Source organism: Ammospiza nelsoni, chromosome 2, assembly GCF_027579445.1.
Source record: "Ammospiza nelsoni isolate bAmmNel1 chromosome 2, bAmmNel1.pri, whole genome shotgun sequence".
In the NCBI taxonomy this organism is placed as follows: domain Eukaryota; kingdom Metazoa; phylum Chordata; class Aves; order Passeriformes; family Passerellidae; genus Ammospiza; species Ammospiza nelsoni.
The window spans coordinates 78,406,173-78,430,076 of NC_080634.1; the positions used below are offsets into that span (position 1 = coordinate 78,406,173).

At 38.8% G+C, this 23,904-nt stretch overlaps 1 protein-coding gene across 1 annotated transcript; it reads left to right on the plus strand.

The window, feature by feature from the left end:
* The first annotated feature begins 220 nt into the window (after positions 1–220).
* GPR180 (G protein-coupled receptor 180) lies at positions 221–23,825 on the plus strand. Its single transcript, XM_059466718.1, has 9 exons — positions 221–437; positions 2,833–2,991; positions 5,957–6,151; positions 9,078–9,258; positions 9,464–9,513; positions 13,074–13,231; positions 19,415–19,606; positions 19,951–20,028; positions 21,691–23,825. The coding sequence occupies exons 1-9, from the start codon at positions 290–292 to the stop codon at positions 21,847–21,849; spliced, it is 1,320 nt and encodes a 439-aa protein (XP_059322701.1). The 5' UTR covers positions 221–289; the 3' UTR covers positions 21,850–23,825.
* Positions 23,826–23,904: the final 79 nt, after the last annotated feature.

The following is a 23,904-nucleotide window of genomic DNA, read 5'->3' on the forward strand; positions in this document are numbered from 1 at the left end:
ATATCCGCATTCATATATAAAACTGCCACCTCCGCATTCAGCGGCAACCGGTGGCCGTCTCTTTTACGACTCTGGCTCTTTCAACTTACGGCCGGACCTGACAACGGGACACGTTGCCGCAGGGGCGGGGCCTGGCGCTCGGTCTCGCCCCCAGGGGCGGGCGCGCTCCCTCATTGGCTCTCTCGCGGCTCGCGCCTAAGGCGGCGGGGGGCGTCACGTGACGCGGCGGGGCCGCGCGGGAGGGGGGCCGGAGGATCCCGGCGGATCCCAGCGTCCGGCGGCTCCGGGGATGCGGTGGCGGCTGCTGTGGCTGCTCAGCGCCGCCGCCGCCGGCTGCTGCTGGGGCCTCGCCGCGGGCAAGACTCTGCGGGGCGGCTTCACCAGCTCCGCCGCCCGCCGGGAGCCGTGGCGGCCCGTGGCGCACTTCCAGTTCCACGGTGGGTGCCCCGAGGGCGGGAGAGCGGGGCAGCGGCGGCTGTGTCGCCCTGGAGCGAGGCCGCGGGGAGCGGGGCGGCTCTCAGGAGCCGTTGGGGCGCGGGGGGACCGGGGGCGGCCGGAGGGGCCGCGGGGTGCGGAGCGGGGTCAGCCCTGCAGCTCTCCGTCCTTCCCTGCTTCTCGCACTCTCCTCCCTCTTTTCCTCCTTCTCTCTCCGCCCCTACGGGACGTGCAGCAGGTCCGATCCGCTGCCCGGGCAGCGCCGCAGCGGGGCCGGGGGTCCCGGCCGGCAGCAGGACGTGGCCGGAGGCGGCGGGGCGGCCCCGGGCGCAGCAGTTGGCAGCGACCCCTCCCCGCTGTGGCTCTCGGAGCGGAGCAGAGCAGCACCGTGCCTCCCTTCGGGTCCCCGGGCCGTGCGGACACTCCCGGCCGGCTGTCCCGGAGAGCAAGGGTGCTCTCGCTGCCGCACGCATCGCTCCTTCCCCCTGGGAACTGCCCCAAATGGCAGCGGTGCTTCACCGTGTTGCTGTGTGACACCGCGCATCAGGATGTCAAATTCTCACCTGGTTGTTCCCAATGGCTTTTCTTTCCCGTGTTAAAAACTCCTTATTAGTAATAATTTCTGGCTGTTAGTCAGTAATTACTTAGTAATAATTCCTGACCGCTATCCTGCTGAAAGAACCCTAGCAGTGGCCCGCTGTGCTTGCTAGAGAAGTTTTACTTTACAGATAGAGATGTGTGCAGCCATGACGAGTGCCATGTCCAGCCGGGCTGTGCTGGTCAGCCTGCTTTTCCTTTGTGCTCAGTACTTCAGTTGCTTAGGCTGTGTTTTTCTTTCCCATTGAGCTTCGTGGCAGAGCAGTTCTGCCCATGCTTCAATATCTAACGGGAAACAGGAGAATGTGACGTAAGCAAAACAGAGTTGGAGCATGACCTTCCAGTGCTGAATGAGGAATGATGGATAGGGTGGAGGTAGCTTATGAAGTGACTTGAAAGCAGTTAATTAGCGCTGTCCTAGGAGTTAACTGTACAAGTGCTCTAAATAGATCTGAAGGAAAAAAGTGCACTGTTTAAATCTGAGAAAAGACTGTCAAAATTGAAGATGAGTGGTGTAGGTGATCATGTGTAACTGTATAAATTGATGTTGCATATTTGCATAGAAATACTTCTCTTCCTGTGTGAATACCAGCAACTGTTTTGGGTTTTAGTGAAGCCTTCTTTAGAACCTTCTGTTAATATTTCAAAATGTTAGCTAAACTGTAGTTCATATAACATTTTACTGACTTTTCTTCTCCACTAAATTCTACCTTTTAATTTAGGAGACTCCTAGGTTAAAAAAGTCTATGACTCTAGTCTTCTAGACTAGAAGACTAGTCTTCTTTCATATTTTAGTATATGAAAGAAAATATGAAAACAAGTTCGAGGGTTGTGGAATTACTCAGGCAAGATAAATTTTGTCAAATGAACTAGTTCTAAAAGGACTAAAATATTTCTGTGTCTCAAGATGCAGCCTGCAGTGTCAGGACAAGGGAGAATGGTTTCAGACTGAAAAAACAAGTAGGTTTAGATTAGATATTAGGAAAAAATATTAACAGTGAGGGTGGTGGGGCACTGGAACAGGTTGCCTAGGGATGTTGTGGATGCCCCATCCCTGGAAGTTTTTAAAGACAGGCTGGATGGGGCTTTGTGCAACCTGATCTAGTGGAAAGTGTCCCTGTCCACAGCAGGGAGGCTGGAAACTAAGTAGTCTTTCAGGTCCCTTCCAACCCAAGCCATTCTGCCATTCTCTAATTCTACAGGTAGACTGACATATTAGACAACATTTGAAGTTTGATTTTCTTTGCATCAATTTGACATCAATCTTTCATCTATAATTAAGTATTTTAGCTCTAATCCATCCATAACGTGAAAGTCCATTCACATAAGTTCTTCTGGTGTTGAACTTAAGAGCTACCCTGTGATGCTCATAGTCATGCCACAGAGATCATAAAATACTAGACTTTGAACAAGGTATTGAGACTATTGAGGCACCGTCTTTAACTTGAAAATAATAAAATTTGGGGTGGGAGGAAGGGAAAAAACATTATCTGGAAGTCTGTTTTTAGAAAGAGGGGGGAGTGAAGGCTGTTTGCAGTAGTGAAGGTTAATGACACTTATGCTATAGTTAAGGTTTGTTTAAGGACCATCACAGACAATTGTATGTTCACTGGTTTCTTAATGAGAGACATAGAAATTGTTTCTGAAAGACCATAAATACTTCTAGCAGGAAGTAGAGGTAAAAAATTAAGGATAATATGAAGGTGTGTTGCAGCTAAGTACAAGGCAAATCTGTGCCACACTGTTTGCTTGTAACTGACATCAAGACAGAATAGTTGATTTTGTTTTTTAAATATTAAGGTGACCGTGCTGTTCTGTGTGTCAGAATCAAGAACGTAGCAGTAGCTGTGGCAAAAGCAGCTAGACTTCTCCTCTTTCAAGCACAGGAATGGCAGAAGCTGGAGAACAGTGCCCAAGACCACAGCTGTACAGAGAAGTTCTCTAAAGCTCAGCTGACAAGTAAGTTACTGAGGTTTTTTTCTCCTTAGAGCGTTACTGTGTATTTAGAACTCTGTTATCTGTGTGTTTAGAATATTCATTTCAGTGAATTTGGACTTTGCATCAACTAGGACTTTGGTCTTTTACAATTAAAAATACAACAAGGAAAGAAAATTTCTTTCTTTGTATCACTTCAGAAGAATTTGTTTGCAAGTTATGATTTAATGTGCTGCTGGAAAATGAAATCCATGACAAACAATGACTTCAGTGGAAACAGCCAAACTTTATGACCAGTTCCAGTTCATGCTTTCACATGTTCACAACTCGGAAAGGGTACATACTTGGCTGAAGTTTTCATTTAGTCATTCAGCACAGAGAATTTTTGTTAGCTCTGCTTGGAGTAAATGTCTTTCTTTTTGTTTGTTTTTTATTTTAATATCAATTTTTCTGTAAAATAGATTATCTTGGGTATGAGAGAGAATTTACAAAGAATAGCCTTGTACTAAGAAACTGAAGAACTAAAGAAGTTGAATGTTTGGGACAGTCAGATGTGTGACTTGTTTGAGTTTGAATTGTGACTTTCATTGCAGTGGAATGAAAAACAAACTAGAGGCAAAGTGATGGAACCTGCTGCAGTTGCCTCTAAACTTCTGAAGCAAATGCTTGTAAGGTTGGGAGCGTGTAGGCCAAGTACAAAGTAAAAGGGTAATTTTGTACCTGTCAACCTTCTCTTTCACTACCTCATGATAAATCTTTTTTCTCTACAAAAATTAATCTGCATCATGCCACCTTACTTTATAACTTTCCTCTATTATAGCTTAATGCTATTTCACCCTTTACTTTTATAACTTATTTGTTACTGAATCTCACATTCAACAGTTTTTAATGTTTGAGCTAAGAGTTATACCAGTATAGAATACGTAGATTGTCTTTTTGCCTCTTGTTTACAAAGGAACGTTTCCCACTTGTCAGGAGGCTCCCATTCTCCAGTTCCATGGAAACGGCATTTTTCAAAGCGGAGAAAACAAAAATAAAATTATATTTTCATGATAGCACAAATTTGTCATGCTTCAGTGTATAAAACATGCTAGAAAAATTTTAATACAGTATTAAAAATGAACTAATCAGGATAAAGCTTAAGTTGAGTATCCGTCTAAATGTGAAAGAGCAGTAAAACACTGAAGCATTGAGTTATGTAACTGGAAGACAGACTAAAATAATTTTTGCACCATTTTTTTATCATAATGGTATTTAAAGCATAAATTTTCCTCTAAGAAGTTAAATTAGTATTAGATGCTTCATTCAAATGTATTTAAAAGAGAAGTTGTAGTCACTTAAAATACGTTTCCTTTGTGTAGTCAGAATCCCAAGAGTAACAGATTGATCATTTGTCTTAATGAAACCTTACACAGAGGTCACTTGTAGAGATGTGGTTTCCTTACCCTTCATCAGAGCTGCACAGAAGTGCTGCTGGCAGTTGGTCTGTCATTCCTGACTTGTCCCAGCAGTGTACTCACTGTTTTCTGCTCCGTTAGGAGTTGTGTGACCACAGGGTGAGTTGGATTTCTTTGCTGATCTTGGGCAAAATCAGTTGCTTTTCTACCTCTGAGTCTGCTTACAGATTTGAGAGGGAACTGATTAAACACACTCTGTGTGATCCCTTACTCTTGGTACAAATAACATTGTGAGAACTCAGCTGAGAGGTGACATGGGGAATAAAGCCACTCCTGTCAGCCCCAGTTTGCCTCTCATTTGGATTAAGCACCATATGCAATACTGGTTTGTATGTCATCCAAATCTATACCTCATGACAGTTGCTGCAAGGACACATACACTGCAATTCTTCCTGGATTCTGATGTTGCTTAGTTCATACCTTAAGAGAACAGAAAATTACTTCTTGCAGTTGAAACACGTTTATTGGAATGACATTGAAGTTTTTCACAGGTGGGCTTCAAGTTAGAAACTTGTTCTAAATTTTGTCTACAAAATATTTAAGGAAAATGAGGTTGTATGTTTGCAGCTCTTATTTAAAAAGGCCTTTCACAAAAGAAAACATGTTTTGTGGATTTTTTATTAAATTTTTCTTCATCCTTAGCCATTGTCATCTTTATCTATTAAGGTGAATTATTCTGTTACTGTTATTTCTCCTGCAGAGAAATGATTGCACTGATTAGCACTCAACTTCAGTAGCCAATGTGACAGTGCTTTTGTTTCTTGCAATTTCAGCCAAACATAGGGAGCCGCAGATTTCATTTGCATCAAGAGTTTCTTTTGAAGAGACTCTGCTTGGTTAACTGTTGTTTTTAGGCAATAATAGTGATGAGATAGCAAGAAGATGAAACATGAGTATCTTATGTAGTCATTTTTAAATGTAATCTGATTTGAAATATGCAGTTTAATTACACAATGGTTTCACATCTCAACTGTCAATTGAAATTCAGTATATTACAGTTTGGGTAAGATACTGTGAAATAATACTGATTTGCACCTTTAAAGCATGCATGGTGTTGTTTACTGAGCTCACATGCAGTTGTTCCTGTTTGGTGCTCTAAATCTCTTCGAAAGCAAAGTCAAATAAATTTCACAAAGGTATTTTTCATGCTGCAGAAGTACCTGGTGGGTAGTACAGAACAGCTAATCCTGTCAATACAGAACTAGAGGATGGAAATGAGCTAAGCAAAGGACATAATTTGCACTTTCTGGCTTTTAGAAGGAGGGAGCCCTCCCAGCAGAGCTGAAAGTTGGGGTGCAATGTCCTCCCTAACTCTTGCCCACACCTACTTGAAACAAAAGCTGAAGTTGGAGGTCTGATCTGTGGTGTTATGGATAGCTTTCAAAACTCAGTATGTCTTCTACTCTGTGTAGTTTATAACCTGTATATGATGCTGTGGATTTAAGTTTTCTCATCATTCAAACATGTGTTTTCTAAAACCAAACGAATCAAGTATTTACTCCTATTTTTGTTTTTTGTGCTTTCTTCCAAAGTGACTGTGAACCACACAGAGCAAAATCTGACAGTGTCCCAGATTCCTTATCCGGAAACATGGTATGTGTTTTATGTAGACAAGTTTACCTGCGAAGAGAATTATTCTGAATCCGAGGATATTCAGTTTGAAATGATCTTACTAAACCCAGATGCAGAAGGGAATCCATTAGATCACTTTAGCGCAGGGGAATCTGGTAAGATTTTTTTTCTTAAAATTAGATTTGTAAGTTAAGGATCTGATAATTCAAATCAGTGCTTACTGTGCTTGGAAGAGTATGGGGAATGGATAGCAGAGCCTCTTATATTTCATATTCTGGTTTTGTACAAAGAGTAAACTTGAGTTCATTTTCTGTCATCACAGAGGTGCTGAGGTGCTCACACATCTCTGAGGTGCTGAGGCCTCATCAACATGTCACTCACCTGGGTCTGTTGTGAGGAAAGGGCTCTGAAGGCTTAGTCTGCCTTCCTATACAGAGTGAGCCTGAGTATACCAAGGATGAGCCTAATTTCTGTGCTGGAATCAAATGTCCTGCTGTCACTCATGACCTCAAGAGAATATAGAGGCAACAAAGGCAGCTCCATTTTTGAAAGAAAAAATACTCACTGGAATATTTAGCAGAATCTGCAAGAAAGTAGCGCATTAATAATCTGGATTTCAAGGCTCATAATCAGACTTAACCTCTCTATTTAACTTCTTAAGTTCTATAAACTTGCTAGTTTTTATTTGGTGAATTTGGCTTTCAGAAGTGAATTCTAGGTTAATTTACTTAGTCTCAAAGAGGAGTGATAGCTAAAGGAGTAATTGCTACATCAAGGGGCAAGGCAGCTACATGGCATCATATGGCCCAATAAAGGGATGTAGAGACCTCCTACATCACAGAGGCACCTCAGCTCTGTATTAATTTTGTAGGAACACTGAGCACTGGGAAGCAGAACTCTAAACAGCTTATGTGCTGAGTAAGAAGGTGTGTAAATGTGCTGGATGTATGTATTTAGGTCTTACAAGAAGGAAGCAAGGTGAGCAGTACATGCCATGTCTTTCAGAGTTGCAGAAGAACACTTCTGTTAATTTAGAATTAAAACCTGCATTGTTGCCATGAATCCTGAAGCTATGTGCACTGGTCTACTTTCAAAGAGCTGAGGAGCATTTAATCTGTCTTTGTCTTTTTTAATTTAATTTAATGCATCTCTGGGAAATAGTCTTTGCCATTTTTTCATAGAAACTTAGAATGAAATGATATCAGAGAGAAGATCCAGCTTCGTTTCTTGCATATTTCATGCAGGCAACTAAAAATTACGTAGCTGCAGAAGGTTTTAGTTAGGTCTTCCTTCATTTGAATTACTTTAGGCTGTGGCCTGGCACAGAACATCTCAAAAATTAAATTATTAATAAGGAAAGCATGAGAGAGAACTTAAGGCTTGTGATTAAGACATTTGCCTTCAAAGATGAGGGGGCCTGACTTCTGATTCCTGGCGAATAGTCTTATTTTATATGGTAGGGTCTTCTACATAAGACATTGTGTCAGTGGAATCCAGGGTTTCTAAAGGCAGATGAACAGGTAGCATTTTGAAGAGCTTTGAAGTAAGATATTTCATGTAATATTTTACTTTATCTGTCAGCTAGGTTCCTCAAAAGTCAGGAAACTTAGAGGAGATAGGAGAAAGCTGCACTAAAAATCCACAATAAAAAATACAATTTTCAACCTAACCCCTTCTGGTCTCAAACCAATAATCTACACTCTGTCTATGGTTGGAAGGAGTGTTCTATCATAAATGCTTAGTCTTTGTTAAAAGCTAGTTGATTTTCCTTAAGAGTTTTCCAAGGGCTCTCACTCATCATTGTGAGAAATAACTTTTACTTATGCAGTTGTTGCCAACTTCAGTGGGTATCTTTTGAAGCAGAAAGAAAGATTTGATCTATACCACATACTTTTGTCATTGATAAATCATGTTAATGTATTGGTGTACAAAAGAAGCAGTGGCCTGGAATTTTTAATCCTCTTCATTACCTTATGCTCTTTTTCTCCCATTTTCCTGTGTGTATGTCCGAAATGCTTCATTTCAGTCACAGAAGCTATAATGCTAGCTACTATTCAGAACTCATCCAGTTCTAATGTTTTTCACCTCAGATATAGAAATGTGTATACTTGCTCTTCCCAATCTCTGGGGGGAGCTGGCTGGGAGCTTTTACCAGAGTTATTTTGCTGCTGGAGAAAAAGCTTTTTTTAGAATCTGATTCTATGGGCACCACTAAATTTCATGGAAGGTTGGAGAATAAAAGCAAGTTTTCTATGAGAAGTGTTTGTTTACCTGATTTTGCTTATTTCTCACTGGCTTCGGGAGCTCCCAGTTGGGTGGCAAAGCTTACTGACAATAGAAAAGGTTTCCAGGATCCAGGTCTTAAAGGAAGTATTTTACCAGACTACTGCCAGACTGAAAATTAGGAGACTTCTGTTTGATAAATAATTTTTTAAAAATTGGGGATTTTTTTTTAGACGAGTGCAAAAAATGCATGCTAGGAACTAATTACTGTTTTCTGTGCTACTTTTCTTTATCTCTTAGCTTTCAGTCATGATCAGCTGTGCTTGTTAAGCTGCTTTATGTGGAGGAAGGGTGACACCCAGTGGTTAAAAAGATTTAATAGAAGTCTGTTTGGGGTTTCTCTCACCTCAGATAGTGCCTTTAGAGAATCAAACAAACAAGCAAAAAGAGCTAAAAATAGCTCTTTTTAGAGTCCTTTAATAGAGTCCTTTAATAAATATGTTACTTACTGATTAAATGAGCTACAGTTCTTTTATGCGTATCAAGAAACTGTGCACTTTATACTAGTCTGGTACTTGCTGCAAACCTCTCTGCTCAGAAAAGGTATTGTTGATTAAAAACACTTTGTCAGATCAAATAATAATCAGTTCTTTGATAAAATTCACTTATTTTCTTGTATAAAATTGACTAGGATTTAGACCTTTTATGTGTACTATCACTTTTGGGTAACAGTTTTTAAGTATTTCCCAATGATTGTATTAAAGGAAACCCACTATATTGGGGTTTTTTTAGTTATTTATTCCTAGTAGCAATGTTTCTTTGTAAAACTAAGCTGTATTTCTTTTTTTTCCCCCACAGGATTACATGAATTCTTTTTCCTGCTTGTCCTTGCATACTTCATAACTGCATGCATATATGCACAATCCCTGTGGCAAACAATTAGGAAGCGTGGACCTATGCATGGTGTATTAAAGGTGTTGACAATTGCATTACTGTTGCAGGCTGGTTCAGCATTTGCCAACTACCTGCATTTTTCAAGGTACCTTTGATCCTTTTCTGCTTTCAGTCTTTAGACTTTAAGAACAATGTGTTGTAAAGATCAGTACATGATTTGCTTGGGAGGAGGGATTGTGGCAAAATACAGGACTGACTTTTTGAACTGCATCATTATCTAAATGTACTTGTGAGAGAGAACATTTAAGACACACCCACTTAAAAATGCAATCTTTTTGTTCGTTTTTCAGTTATTCTAGAGATGGGATAGGAGCTCCTTTTATGGGAAGTCTGGCAGAATGTGAGTCTGTCCTCTGTTTCTTACATATTCCTACTCATGAATCTGTATAATACATAGCAAATGCTGTTGCTGGACTATACTGTGATATTGGATCACATAGTTTGATTTTCAATATAAAATACTAAAAATTGCTCCTTCAGAAAAAAAACATGTTTTATGTGTTTACAGTAACTGTATTTGAAGTTACACATCTGTGATATTGTTTAGGATTTTTCAAAGGGTTTTTTTGTCTCTAGTTTCCTTGCTACGAACACTTAAAAGACATGAATATCACCTGAACAGGTTTTTCAATACATTGAAGAGTTTGGGGAGTTAGATCTAGAAAGCCAAACTTTTTAGGAAACTTAATCATATTTTATAGAATTTGTCATTTCACTGACAAATTTAACAATTATTAAATGGAAAAGTATTTTACAGCACAAATTTTGTGATTAGCATGATGCAGAAAATGCTTATGTGAATGTTTGATGCTAACAAAGCATTTTTCTCCACTTTGTATAGATATTCCAAGTTCTTACTGGAACTAAATTCCTGTAGCATACCTTTCCAAAATGCACTAACTTAATCTTGTTCCATTCTTCATTCTCCATTGTTGTTGGATAGTTGGGGGTTTTTTTTCCTGCGGTTCATCTTTGAAGAACTGGAGGTTCATTCCAAGCAAATACATTTCCTTTTGACTGGCTTGAAGCACCCCAAGAAAGCAGTACTGCAGTAGTGTGATAGTGTTGGGTAGTAACAGCCTATATAGAGAAATACTCCCCTTTGTAGAGTTCATTTAGAAGGCTGCAGTTGGAATTATCAGCCTCTTGATGGCACCTGGCACCACAATAATTGCCTCTTTCTTGTTTTAACCATTTGAGCTGGCAGCTCCTTGCAGCCACTCCAGCAGCTGTGTAATTAAACATTCCTTCTCATCTCATGAAATGAAATAAAATGGAGAATATGGAGGTAGTCATAACTCCACCCCTTTGTTAACTATCCAGCCAGAGCTTGAGAGAGAATAGCTTCATGTTAGATTTCTTTTTTCTTTTTGTATATATGTTGTAGTCAAAAAGCCCACTTTTATTTATTAAGATTATAATGAATATTATTTTTTAATCAGTAGCTGAATTTCTTAAATTCAGCTAGGGAAGTTTTTACTTTCTTACTATCTCTGAAGTTGGTGGTTTCCAAAAGAGTAAGAGAGCAGAAGTAATAGAAATGTGGAAAGCTTCAGTGGCAATTACAGTTCTGAAGAATGGCTGATGGCAAGTAGTATAGTTTGAAGGGGAAAGATCATACCATTTTTCCTATATGGGAGAAAAATTTGAGTTAAAAATAAATGTTAAAATTTCTATTAATTGCAGTGTGGCCAGAATACCTTTCTAAAAACCTGTTTAGATGGTTTAGATACCATCTCAAGCAATTATTCTTTTCCTAGTATGATGTAGTCTTTGCCGTGTATAAAGAGCTGATCCTCTGTCTAATTAACCATCTAACCCAATCTCATAAATCACACAAATAACGCTGGCACTCAGAAGCATTGCAAGTGCTGTCCTTTTAACTTTTGGTAAAAATAAAATGTGAAGAGTCAAAGACCATTATTGTGTCTGTTGAAGAGTCAAAAAAGGTGAACTGTGATGAAATCAGACAATTGGTATCAGCTCAGTAACGTGACTTTACACTAACATTGAATATTGTGAGTTCATTCTCATCTTTAAAATTTTTCTCACCCTTTTTCTTTCTAGCAAAATGTATAGGATGTCAAAGATTAAAGCTGGTTGTGGCTTTTTGCCTTACACGAATTTATGTGGGAATCCACTTGAATTGTTACTGCACTGAAGCAGAGCAGTAGCTATATCCATGATATGATGGAGAGATGATGTCTGGCTATAATAGGGCAGCTTATCTTAAGGAATGACAGAAAAGAAAATGCTCCCTAGAACACACAGAATTATTCAGTCCTTTTTCTAGTTTAGATTTGTGACATTGATTTGGCATGCCTTTGGTTCATGTAACAATTCTTTTTCTAGTGAGTAATGTCTCTCAATTAGATAGCATTGGAAAATAACTCCATGATCTTTTTTTTTTTGCCCAAAATCAGTGCTGGTTGATTTTATTAAAGAATTTCCAATTTTGTATTTACTAAAAGCTCTTGACAGATCTTAAATAGCAAAGGTGTCTTAAAACATTAAGAAGCATTTAAGCATGTAAACTCTGAGAATGCCAAGCATATCCCAGGAATTACATTCTGAAGTCTGATTTATACTCTTCATTTTGCTAGTATTGCTGGATGTCAGGGAAATATTGTAGATTATCTTCTTTTGATACACTTCCCTTGTATCCATATTAATTTCTGTACAGTGGCAACATTTCCTGTGCCAATATTTTTAGTGAATATTTATCTTTTTTAATACAGTCCAGTTGTATAAAAGTAGAGCTTTGCTTTTTATGTGACAGAAATATTATTCTTGTACCTGATAGTGTAAGTGAAAATTACAAATAAGGAACAAATTTAATTGAACTAAAATATTAATGAAGCAAAAAAGAAAGCATTGCTGTGTGTAGTGCCCCATCTCTAGTTTCTGAACCAAATTTACAGTATACATAGTGTAAGAATCTATTTTTCTTCTACGTTTCTGCTATGCCAGTACAATGAGTCAGATCCCAACACCATCTTTAAAATTGTTCATTAAGTCAAAAACTTACTAGGTCTAAGGCTAACAATTACCCAGAAAGAAATCTTCAGGTTTTTCTACTGTCAGTAGTGCTCAGCAAGCCTACAAATAAAGGCTTTAATATATCCTAGCTTAAAGTTTTCTTTATTCTGATGCAGCTTTAAACACAAGTTTGAGACACTGATTAAGAGTGTAACTTTATGGAGTATTGTTAATTGTTCCCAAACAGAGGTAAAAATGGACATAGCAAAATGAGGCAAAGGTACTTTGCATTTAATAAAATGAAATACAGACAAGCTGTTGATCTAAATGAAGTTTGTGTTAAGGTTATTCATTATATTTTCCCCTTTAAGTATCTCAGAGTGGAATTTGTCCTAAATATTTGTGCTTTCTTCTGGAAGCTACTACATCCTCAAGACAAAGTGCAATTAATTCAAAGTACAATGTAACTATCTGATTTTTGAACAAAAGTTCTTCAGAGTGAAGAAAGGAGTTCATTTCATCATGTTGCATATTTGCACTATGATTAACATACATATGATTTTAGTTCTTTAGCATTTATAAGTCTGTTTATGCAGATGGACTCCTGAGCCCAGACTGCTCTGACACAAGAGTGGGATTTGGAAGGACATGGCACTGTGCCCATGTTCTTGCAGATCTGCAGCATAACTAGCAGGAAAGCTGATAGTAATCTGTTTGGTCACTGAAAACTCCACAAAATAGCCACATTTTGTGGCAAAGCAACCCCATCTAATCTAACTCATCAAAATTAAAAGGTGATACAGAGGCATAAGCATCCATCGTTCATTCGTGGGTATATAAAACATTTCTCTTTGATATAGGAAAAAAACCAAAACTTTATTTTTGTTGTAATTTTATTCATTTTCCTTTTGTTTTCAATAGTGTGTGACATAATCTCACAGATACAGATGCTGTACTTATTGTTGAGTCTGTGTATGGGTTGGACAATAGGCAGAATGAAGAAATCTCATGGCAGACCTCTTCAGTGGGATTCCAGTCCAGCGTCTACCGGCATTGCTGTAGTAGTTGTTGTTACACAGGTTTGCATTTCATATTCATTCTTACACTGAAGTATACAGCTGCTATTAAGTATGACAGAATGGTGAACCAAATAATTTCAATATTTTAATTTTATGAGGGAAGGAGGGAGTATCAAGACTGGAAAAAAGCCCACAGCATAATGTGCACCCAGTATGTCTAATAGGTAACACCACCTTCTCTTTACTTTAACAATTTAAGATGTAGCTCCACAGTATGTTTTTATCTAGCAGTAAAACCACTTAAGAAGTTCCCACAGTTTCCCAAACTCCTGATTGTGCCAATTGTTTGTAACATTGTACTGTGAACCAGATTAGTGGAATAACCTAAGCTGAAAAAAAAGTAAAAAAAAAAAAAATTTGCACAGTCATTTTATTGATCTGATTTATAATGTGGTCCTATAAATAGTTGTAATCAGTACAGCTGGAGCATTGTGAACTACATTATGGAGGTTGACAACCAGCAGCATGGGAGGAAGGACAAGAAAAGCTGCTGTGACAAAGTCTTTGTCATGAAAACATGGAAATCATCAGTGCCCTCCTTTTGGAAGCACTCAAATAGAACGTCTAATGGTTCTTTCAATCAATATAAGGAAGGGAATTCATGTGCAGGATTGGTCTTGCAAATATACAAATGGTCTGACACATAATTTCATTCAAATATTTTCCATTAGTATAAATTAGAAAGTTAAGTAAACCAGTAACTTAAAAGTAAATTGTAATGGAAATCATTCAACCCTGGTGGTGCCTTTTGTAAACAAATTTTTTTAAATCACATCATAAAGACGAGAATCTGAAAACCATTGAGAAAGAGAAGAGAAGGGAGAAACTGGAGACAGTAATGAGGAAGAGATTATACTGAAGATTTTTGTGCCATTTGGGTAGTATCTGTAATTAGTGCTGCTTCTAAACTAAATAAGTGGACTTCTAGAACATTAGGAATAGCTGGGAGCTGGCGTTTCTTGCTAATTAAGAATATAAACCAAAGGCTGTTAAGGTCAGTGGGACTGTTGAAATTTAAAGATGGGTGTCAAAGTAAGGTGGAATGAACCTATCCAGCACCAGAAATTTTACATGCTGGTAGTAAAGAAGACTTCTAAAGTATTTAATTTCATTCATGCCTCTGCACTTGTGCATATGTATGGGTATGTTGGTACTCTGCTGTTTGAGACTGGAAACTCTTTTACTGTTGTTTCCCTTTACTATACATAGAAAAGACAGTATAATCAGCTTGATCTAATTTTGGTTGTTACTTATGGTAAAAGTGGGGCAGGCATCTTACATGTGAGCTGCTTCCCCAAAGACTGGTCCATTAGACATCTTTTGGTTCTTGGAGCAGCACTGGAGCTGCATTAGCACACAGTTGTCTGTCTTACTTTTCACAAGTAAGGCACAGCTCCACCACATCTCCTTCTGTACCATTGGGAGAGTCAGGTTTGGTAGGAGTCTTGTAGGAACACAATCTGGATATTGGAATATGTCATTGCCTAAGTGGTTTTGCACCTCCATATCAGTGTCTACTGTCTCCAGCAAAATTTCCCTCACACCAAGAGTATCCCTTCTGGAGAGGATATTTTCCATCTCGTTGTTCAGTACATACAAAATACACCTTCTGTCAGATTTGTTCTCCTAATTACAGAGTGCAGCTATTGGGCTCAGGGAAACAGGATTTAGACAGTTTTTCACTGGTCTGTCTAGACTGACATGGATGTTTGACCTGCTATAAGCACTCAATTGGCCCTTTTTATGGCTAAAACCTTGGAATAACCTTCTTCCTGTTCTGATCTTTCCCAGAGATTCTTATGGGAGAACCAGCTTCCTCTTATGCCAGAGATTGGACAAACTTCATGTGGATAATCAGAGATGTTCTGAGGGCTTGCTGTCGAAGCTGCTGGAAACTATGTGCATTAACCTAATGCAGCAGATAGAGATTGCACTGTGTTAGTTTTACAGGCATTCTCTCATACCTGTCCTCATCTTATCTTCAGGAAAGTCGAGAAAGTGGACAGCCTGAGAAAACATGTTGTTCTTCAACTTAAATGCAGTTTTGACTAGCAAGCTATCTAAGCCTGTTTGCCTACTACTAGTTCAAATTGCTCAGCAGATTTTCAGGGGCTTTTCTCCTCTTGGTACTGATGCTATGGATTTTTTTCTTATTGTTCTCTGAGAAGCACTAGCAATTTCCTGGGCTATGTTCATGGGTTGCCTTCAATGTCAGGTGGACACAGCCTCCTAATCAGCAAATGTCTTGTGGTCTTTGCAGCTGCAAAGAGGCAACATCTCAAAGGAGGGACAAGTCTGCCATTTAGCATCTCCCTTTGCCTTAACTTGTTCTTTATTTCAGCCACAGAATAAAAGATTCCCAGGCTGCTGTGCATTCATTAAAAATTCCACTTTCTGCTGCTGAATCACAAACCTTGTACAGAACTTTATTGATGGCAGGCCCTTGCCATCACATAGACCTGAGCAGTTTCAACTTTCAAGGCTGATCAGACTGTAGGCAGTGATTCTGGAAAGATAGCTGATTGCTCTGAACCTGATCAAAATGGCATAGAATCTTACTGCATTAGACATCACCCTACACAGGGGTTTTTAGGTGTGCTCAGAATGAGCTCTGCCTCTGACCTTAGATCTAAACCATTTTTTGCTGTACTGCATTGCATGACATCAGATTCAGTACTAGATATGGTTGGGAACAGCTAGTTTGCCTTGCTGCTCCTTCTAATTTCCCTTTTGCTTCCCCCTTCCCCTTGCCTCTCAGGGGTGATCTGTCCCATGAGAACCTGGAGATTGATACGTTATCTTGGCTTGTCATAAAGTCAGTGTTGGCATCGTGGAGGGAAGGAGGAGTTCTACCATAATAGTTTTCTCATGACATGAAGGAAGAGTTCTTCTTCATATGGATGTGGAGGTTCTGCTTGTATATCTGGAACATCAGGATGATATCCATGTAGTATTTGAAGAGAAGGCCAGTACTGGACAGTGGTTGGTGTCCCTTGTGAGCCAGGATAGGTCAGGATTATATACAGGTAAAGTCAGGCATTTTGGACAGTGTGTTATGTAAACAAGGAGATGGTCATTCTGTTCCATCTTATGAAGAAGCGGTGACTTTAATGTTGGACATAGCATAGTGTGAGTCAGCTCTTTAGCTTCCTCTCTGATCAAGTTCTTTTGTCTACAGCCTAAGCACAGTTGTTCTTCTGGATAACAATTAGAATTGCCCCCCCTGATTTCTTCTCAGAGCTCAAACATAATTCTGCTCACTACCAACAAAAGATGTCTCTGATATCTACTTCAGCTGGTTGATGTCTGGTGCTTTTAAGTTTGTTCCTGATATTGCAGCTAAGTCAGCTGATACTTGCCTTTCTGTGGTCAAGGTAAGGGACCTTAGAATTCCTTGACCTTGATTTCTCAAATTTTTTTTTTTTTTTATTTCACAACCAAAGAGATTTTAACTTCAACATCATACTTGTCTATGAAGGTTTTTCTTCATTGAAAACAGATTGTGTAGTCCGTTTTTACCTAGAAACACTTGAAAGCACAGTTTTCTATAGGATCCTGCTTTTCCCAGGTGAATGAGAACAGCCCCAGCTCATAGAAAAGGCAATGATACATTTACTTTGTCCAAGTTTACACTGTGTTGCACTGACAGTTCCACCTCTGCCTCTAACACCTCTGCCTTCTGCTTATTTTGGAATAATCTAATGAAGCTGAAGGAAACTGGACTTCTGTGATCTCACATTCCTGTCACCATACACAGCCTTTGATCAACTGATGTTGTGTTGTTTACACTCTTTAAAGGGCTGGTCCAGAACACACTCTGCTCTCAGACACTATTATCCTATGAGGACTTGGGCTTTGTTCTCATGATCCCTTTACTCCAGCTCTTTGTCATCTTCCCCTGAAAGTGCCTTTTTTCTTTGCTGTTACCCTTGGTGTAGACTAAGGAAAATTCAGGCCTTCATGAGCTCTGGCTTTTAAGGTAAGGTAGGTTCTAGTGATATTTTCTTAGAGCAGTATCACAGTTCTGTCTCTCATCAGCCTGTATGGCTTCCCCCCAGATGCTTGAGTCAGGAAGATTGTACACATAAGTTCAGGGAGCCTTTTGTTTTCTCAAGCAGAATATGTACAGTCCAGGGAAGTTAAATATTTTGGCTGTTCCCAAATATAAATATCAAAAGGGAAAATGTTCACAAAACTGCGGTGATTCTGTAACTGGTAGAACCGTTGTTCGTTGTCTAAGCATGTTCTAACTGGACTGAAATAACTTCTGTGATAGGAATTCATCAATTTCATGCCAAAACCAGTGCTGCAGACACAACGTTACCAAACACTGTGCTGTATCTCAGGGATTTGGGAGCAGTTTAGTCTTACTTCAGTCTTACTCTTTGACAGAATTCTCAGTCAAGTAACTTGATCATTTGAAGATGTTTGCTTGAAATCACACTTTTTCTGATCATCATGGTGAGAACCTTTAAAGCCTGTTGGTCAGATTGTGTGCCAGTAGTCAGTGATGTTGAAAACATGCATGCTTTATGTCTCTCCCTCTCCCATCCTTCCATTTTCCACCCAGTTGGTTGAGGAGTGACTGAAGTGAGAGCAGCTGTGAAATGACAGGGCTGTGTCCCCCTTAGGTAAGGGAGGGGGAAAGGAGGAGAGTACTCTGAGGATATTCTAAGCACAAATTATTCTAATACTCAACTGATGAGACTCAAGGCCACCCACCTTTGGAAGGCTCAGGTGGATTACACATTTTTTGAAAAGTTAATATTAGGAACCTTTTTGTCTTTATGTAGTGAGAAAGCCTTTAAATGTGTTCAGAAAGGAATTTGACTAATTTATATTTCTAAATTAAGCTATATAATGTCTGCTTCTGAAGACCTTCAGAGCTACTTCACTCATCAAATTTGCCTACCTTTCTTTAAAAAAACCTGCTTTATTAGGCACCTGTAGCCTCAGTGCAAGTTAGATATGTGCAGTAGGTGGACTGGATTCCAGTGTATATTCAAGTTTTAAAATGTCATTCAGCTGCTACATGATGCTCCAAGAGTCTAAACTTTATACATTAGTTAGCAATTCACAATGTTAACACAATGTTAGCATTCCCAAGGTCCTGAAAAGGTGTTCTTCAGCAAGACACATTTTTTAATGCATCTGGTTGGGGTCTTCTTCACAACTAAGATACAGAAACTGGGTGCTTGTTACTCTGTTTTTCCTTGGAGAATATCAATATTGTTTCTCACAGTCCTCCCAGAAAACTGGATTCCCCAGCAGATGGATACAATGCTGGGAGTTAAGAAGGAGGTAGGTTACTATCTTTTATGTAGTTATCTGTTGGCTGGAGTGCTCAGCCAGATGTTGGAATGGCATTTGGAGCCTGTGACACTCCCTTTCCTAGACCCCAGGAGTTTTCTGAGCCAGGTGTTTGCAGAGTCAGCCTCACTCACAGTTTCTGACCTAGCTGCTGCTGAATTCTTTTCTCCACAATGGCACAGCTTCAATAGAAGGGGTGGAGAGTGGCCCACCCAGGAACACCCTATAACCTGGCAGTTGCAGCACTCTCCAAGGAGGTGGGAGATGTGAATTGGATATCCTTTAGGCAAAGAAGGGAATTGTGGGAGATCCAAGTTCAACCTGGGTGAATGCTTGAGCCTTAAGGCTATTGTATAAAAGGGGCAGCAGCACCACCCTCTTACTTCCCCATCTTTGAAAAGAAAAGTGAATCCTGTTAGGATTTTGAAAGAAAAGGCGTAGTCGCCTGCCTTTGAAACAAGCTTTACAGGTTGTGGATCACAAGTGAAAGGAGACACCTCCCTGTAGCTCTGTGAAATCATTTCAGTGGTCTTCCTGCAGAGTAGGACGAGTGTGCAGGTGATTATTTCACATTTTTTTCTAAGGTGCTACATTCCCTCTATCCACATTAGAGGAAACTTTAACTTGTCCAGCTTTCTAAAAGTTACAGAATATGAGAAGTGAGACTCTGTTCCTGCCAGTTGCAGTTGGAGTAATAGGTCACAGCAAAAAGCATTTCAGACTAGGGTTTGTTGGATTTTTTTGCTTAGGATGGCAGTCCCTAACAAGTAGACTGGAGCATTAGCAGATAACTTAATGTGTGATGGGAAGGTTAGTTGAGAGTTAATATAAGCTGGTTTACTCTAAGTGCACTTTGCTGTTGTTCTTTTTCAGAGCTTCTTGTTAATTTGGGAGCAGTTTGAAGATACAAATCACCACAGCTACCATTCACACCATGGCTTGGCGAGCGGGCTGCTCATTGGCCTCAGAGTCTGCCTAGCTCTGTCCCTGGCTGCTGGGCTGTATCAGATTATCACAGTGGAGAGAAGCACACTGAAAAGGGAGTTCTACATCACCTTTGCCAAAGTATGGCTTACATCAAGCAAACTGATCCCTTTGTCTGTAAATACAAGTGGCATGCAGTTGACTGAAGCACTAAACTCTTTCCCTCCATAAGAAAGTGTCTGACTTGATTATATTGCACCCTGTCATCATACTCTGAAGCAGGCATTTTAATTTGACAAGGAGTATAGAGCTTTTTAAAACAGAAATCCCACCTTTCATTGTGTGGTTTTCGTTATGTTGATTGAAAATTAAACAATGGGTTCATAAAATAGACAGAAATGTAAATGTAGTTCCTGTAACTGTCATCTCTTTCTTCTAAGCTGGCATGTAGTCATTTTACAGCTTACACTCATCTTCTTTTTTAGGCCTGCATTCTCTGGTTTCTGTGCCACCCATGTCTTGCAACCATTGCTGTAATATTCAGAGAATATCAAAGAGAAAAGGTATGTACAGGCAAGATAAAAGAGATGAAATTTGAATAGTAGTTGTTCCTCATGTTTAATGTTTGTTAGCAAACTCATGCTCTTAGGCTGTTAATCCTGTGACCCCAAAGCAACTTGAAAAGTCTTAGTCACACAGCTCTCATTGGTGCTAATGTGAGTCATATTTTACAAAGGCATACAGGACTCAAATCATCTAAGGATAATCATTTCTGGGTTAAGGGAGGGAGAGGGGGAGATTGTTAAGTCAAAGGAAAATGTGGAGGGGGTGTTTTGTTTTATTGTTTGCTTGTTTGCTTTTAATTAAAAACACCTTGGAGATTCTTTTAACAAAGGGAGTAGAAAGATAAATCAGTGGATTTTTTTTGTTGTTTGCTCTTTAGTCTTCATCCTTTAAAAGCTTTATGTGGCTAAATAGGTCAGGGAACCTGTAGCTGAACTGTATTCTTTAGATCAAGAAGTCTGTCCAAATATGTTGTTTGGTTTGTAAGCTCTAAGCAGTTAAAAACAAAGGTGGACTCGCTCAGTTTCTCGGTTGCTTAAATGTGTTGGGAAGTGGAGAATTCTGTGTGTGCAGCCTGCCATGTTCAGATGAAGTGCACCACTGTTCTCAGGTGATTGACTACCTCCTTCCAGCATAGGGTTTGCTTCTTTTCTTTATGCTTATAACCATCTGTGCATTTGTATGCAAATATATTCAGAAAATGAGCTTTTATTTGTGTAGAGGATATGTAAGGGAAAGAAAAAGGTTTTATTAAATATAAATGATAAATTAATTTTGGTGTTGGATTTACAAAAAAAAAAAAAAGGAAATCTAGGCAGAAAAAAATTTATTCCTCTTGATTCCTCTAGAGTTACTAATGAAGAGACTTTTTGTTTTCCTTGATGAAAACATCCTCAGGGCAGGAGGACAGTCTCCAGAGGTACCAGTAAAGTGGTATTTTTGCAGTATTTTGAGCTTACTAAAGGAAGACTACAATTGCTCTGCTCTTGTGTTTGAGCAACTTTAACCATTATGTGCAGCTGCAGTTCCTACACTGTGATAATTCAGCTGTGTTCTTCAAATGCACCTCAATACAATAAAATGCACAGTCAATAAATACCATACTTATTTAAGAAAAACATGCATTTTAAAGGATTGCCTGCACATAAACTGAAGACTTGTGCCTTCTCAGAAACAAGTTACACCTTTAGGCATTTGATAAATACAGCCTTACACAGCTTTTGCAGATGAGGAGACTTGAACTGAAAGAGATCTGGCTGAGACTGACAAATCACTATCCTCAGCTCCATGATTTTGCTAGTGCAAAGTGTTTCCAAGCTTTCTCCCCCCTCCCCAGCCTGTTTGTTGTAAGAATAGAATATCTAAACATCACCTCTGCTTGTGAAACTGCATGGGTGGTGAATTGCAAGTCTGAAATTCCCCAGAACAGAGACTGCCAGAAGGGTTATGTGACTTGCCCAGGGCTATCTACTGATTTAAAAACACCCAGGTGTGAGAGTCTGATTCCTGGACTTAAAATGCATGTTTAAATCTTTTGTAACTGCAGCAGTGTTAAAGGGTTTAAAGTTAAACCTCGAGCACTCATGCTGATAGAAATTTATTGTGGCTTGCCTAGTGAGAATTTTTTTCACTTACTATTTCTTTCTCTTTTTTGTCTTTAGATTATTACCATAGGAGTTATCCTCTGTCAGTGCATCTCCATGGTTATCCTCTACAGACTTTTTCTATCTCATAGTCTATATTGGGAAGTATCTTCACTGTCATCAGTGACATTGCCACTAACAATATCCTCTGGACATAAAAATCGACATCACTTCTGAGATGTTTAGAAAGAATACATTACATAATAAATGTGCAATAATGACTTGAATATGCAGGTATTTTTGTCACAAGTGTATGATACATTGGTTTCACTGGAAAACTGAGTGATAATATCAAAGCACTTCACAGACCTTTGGTCTGACAAGATTCCTAGATTAATGTGTTTAAAAATATTGTGGAGTTGAATACTGAAGAGTATTGAAAAATATTGAAGAGTTTTATAGATAATGTTTAACAAGGGGTGCCGAGTTGTATCACACAAGAGTACAATGAATCTCTTCTCTCTCCATTCATGGACACCAAAAATGCCATTATTTTGTGTCAGTACTAGGTTTGAAGGTCTTATAAAATGGAGTTCCTAAAACATCTACATGCTCAAACAAGTTTAAAATAGGCCAGTTGTGAAATTGGTGTGATGCATAACGATGAGTAAAAGGGTTTTTTTTGTTTTCATGCTTTAGAGAAAATGCATTTTATGTATCAGTGTAAAAGACAGGGAAAGAAAGGAGGGAGAATCATCTAGAAAACATATGTAAAATGTTCACAACTGACTGCAAGAAACCTTCCTTTATCATAGGTGTAAAAGAAAAGCCTTTTTTTTGCATCTAATGTTCATACTGGTTAAAATCCTAATGGGAATGTAAATAGGGTTCATGTCTTCCCTTTTCTAAAAAAAAAGTAAATGTAACTAAAAATTCCTTCCAGTAATCAAGGTCTGAACAGTTTTTGAGGCTTGGAATACATAGCAACATAAAGGTAATTAAAACAGCAGCCTTGCATCTTTTAAAGGAGAAAAAAAAGGCAAAGAAAATGGAATGGGTGATGTGGCACTAGAATTTTAATCCTGATATAATTCATTTCTGTTACATTGAGGATTCAATCATAATTAAGCCATATACACAGATTAAATTAACAGAAGCATTTCAAATAAATGTTGGTTTCAGTCATCAACTACCCATGAATTCCTGCCCAAGGATACTTAATCAGGATTAAATTTTCTATGAATAATTGAAAAACAAAATACTCACTGGATTTGTTATAATCCATGTTGGCACTGGATTCTAAGTAGTTGCCATCTTCCATCCATTGTAATAAAGCCATTCTACTTTGTGATGCCCTAGCATCCAGAAAGCCAGTGTAAATATATACTTTATTGAAGTGCCTATTTATAGAGTATGATTAAATCATGCTGACACTTTTTTCTTTCATAATAAGAACATACCTATTGCCATTGTGAGTGAAATTTTTCAGTTTGGATTTAGCTTAGTTTAAACTTCATACATGTGTGTTTCTTCACAAAATGGATTGTATTTTCTAGTAAATCAATGTTTGCTTCTTCTTAACAGTGTGCATTTGATTATGTCTCTGTGAAAATGTGAAGACACTGGTTCTATCTTTAAAATAGCCCTAAGTTTTCCCTTTATCTTTGCCTCAGTTGTGAGCATAGTTGAAACATAAGTCTGTTCCATTTTAGTTTGGAGGCAAAACTAGATATTTGCCTTTGACTAAGGCAAAATGGCAACATGACAAAGTTGCTCATTAAATCATCTCCTTTCTTATTGTTTGTAATTCAGATCAAGAATGGCAGGTTGAGGCTGGAAAAGATGAGATATTATGATTTCACACCATCTTTAGAATGATTAAAAGATTAATTATTACATTCCTCTGATAACCACACAAAAATATTATTGGTTAAAACTTCAGTCTTTATTTCCTTGCTTATCTCTGTACTTTTCATCTTCTCAAGAAAAAAGCATCCTGGTTTTGATAAGTCTCCAATAATGTAGTAAAAGAGTTCTATCTGTCCTCATGTATAAGACTTCAAATTCACACATAAAATAGAATTTTCCGATAGACACAAGTACTGCTTTACAGTTTATGATCCATCATGATAAAAGTTTTAATCTATGCAAAAAAACCTCTATGTGACTTTCAGAAGAGGCACTCCATTTGTTTTGTTTTCCAGAAGTACTGTCTTACTTCCTGTAGTTCTTCTGACTTGGCTTGGTCAGTATTATGGTGCCATTTACCTTATTTTCACTTTATAGATACAC

What these genes read in the sequence shown, in the direction of transcription:
- GPR180 (XM_059466718.1), top strand. Translation starts at nt 290, where the DNA reads ATGCGGTGGCGGCTGCTGTGGCTGCTCAGCGCCGCCGCCGCCGGCTGC. An exon ending in GGCGCACTTCCAGTTCCACG is followed by an intron (nt 438 to 2,832) that starts GTGGGTGCCCCG and finishes TTAAATATTAAG; the next exon opens with GTGACCGTGCTGTTCTGTGT. An exon ending in GAGAATATCAAAGAGAAAAG is followed by an intron (nt 20,029 to 21,690) that starts GTATGTACAGGC and finishes TTTTGTCTTTAG; the next exon opens with ATTATTACCATAGGAGTTAT.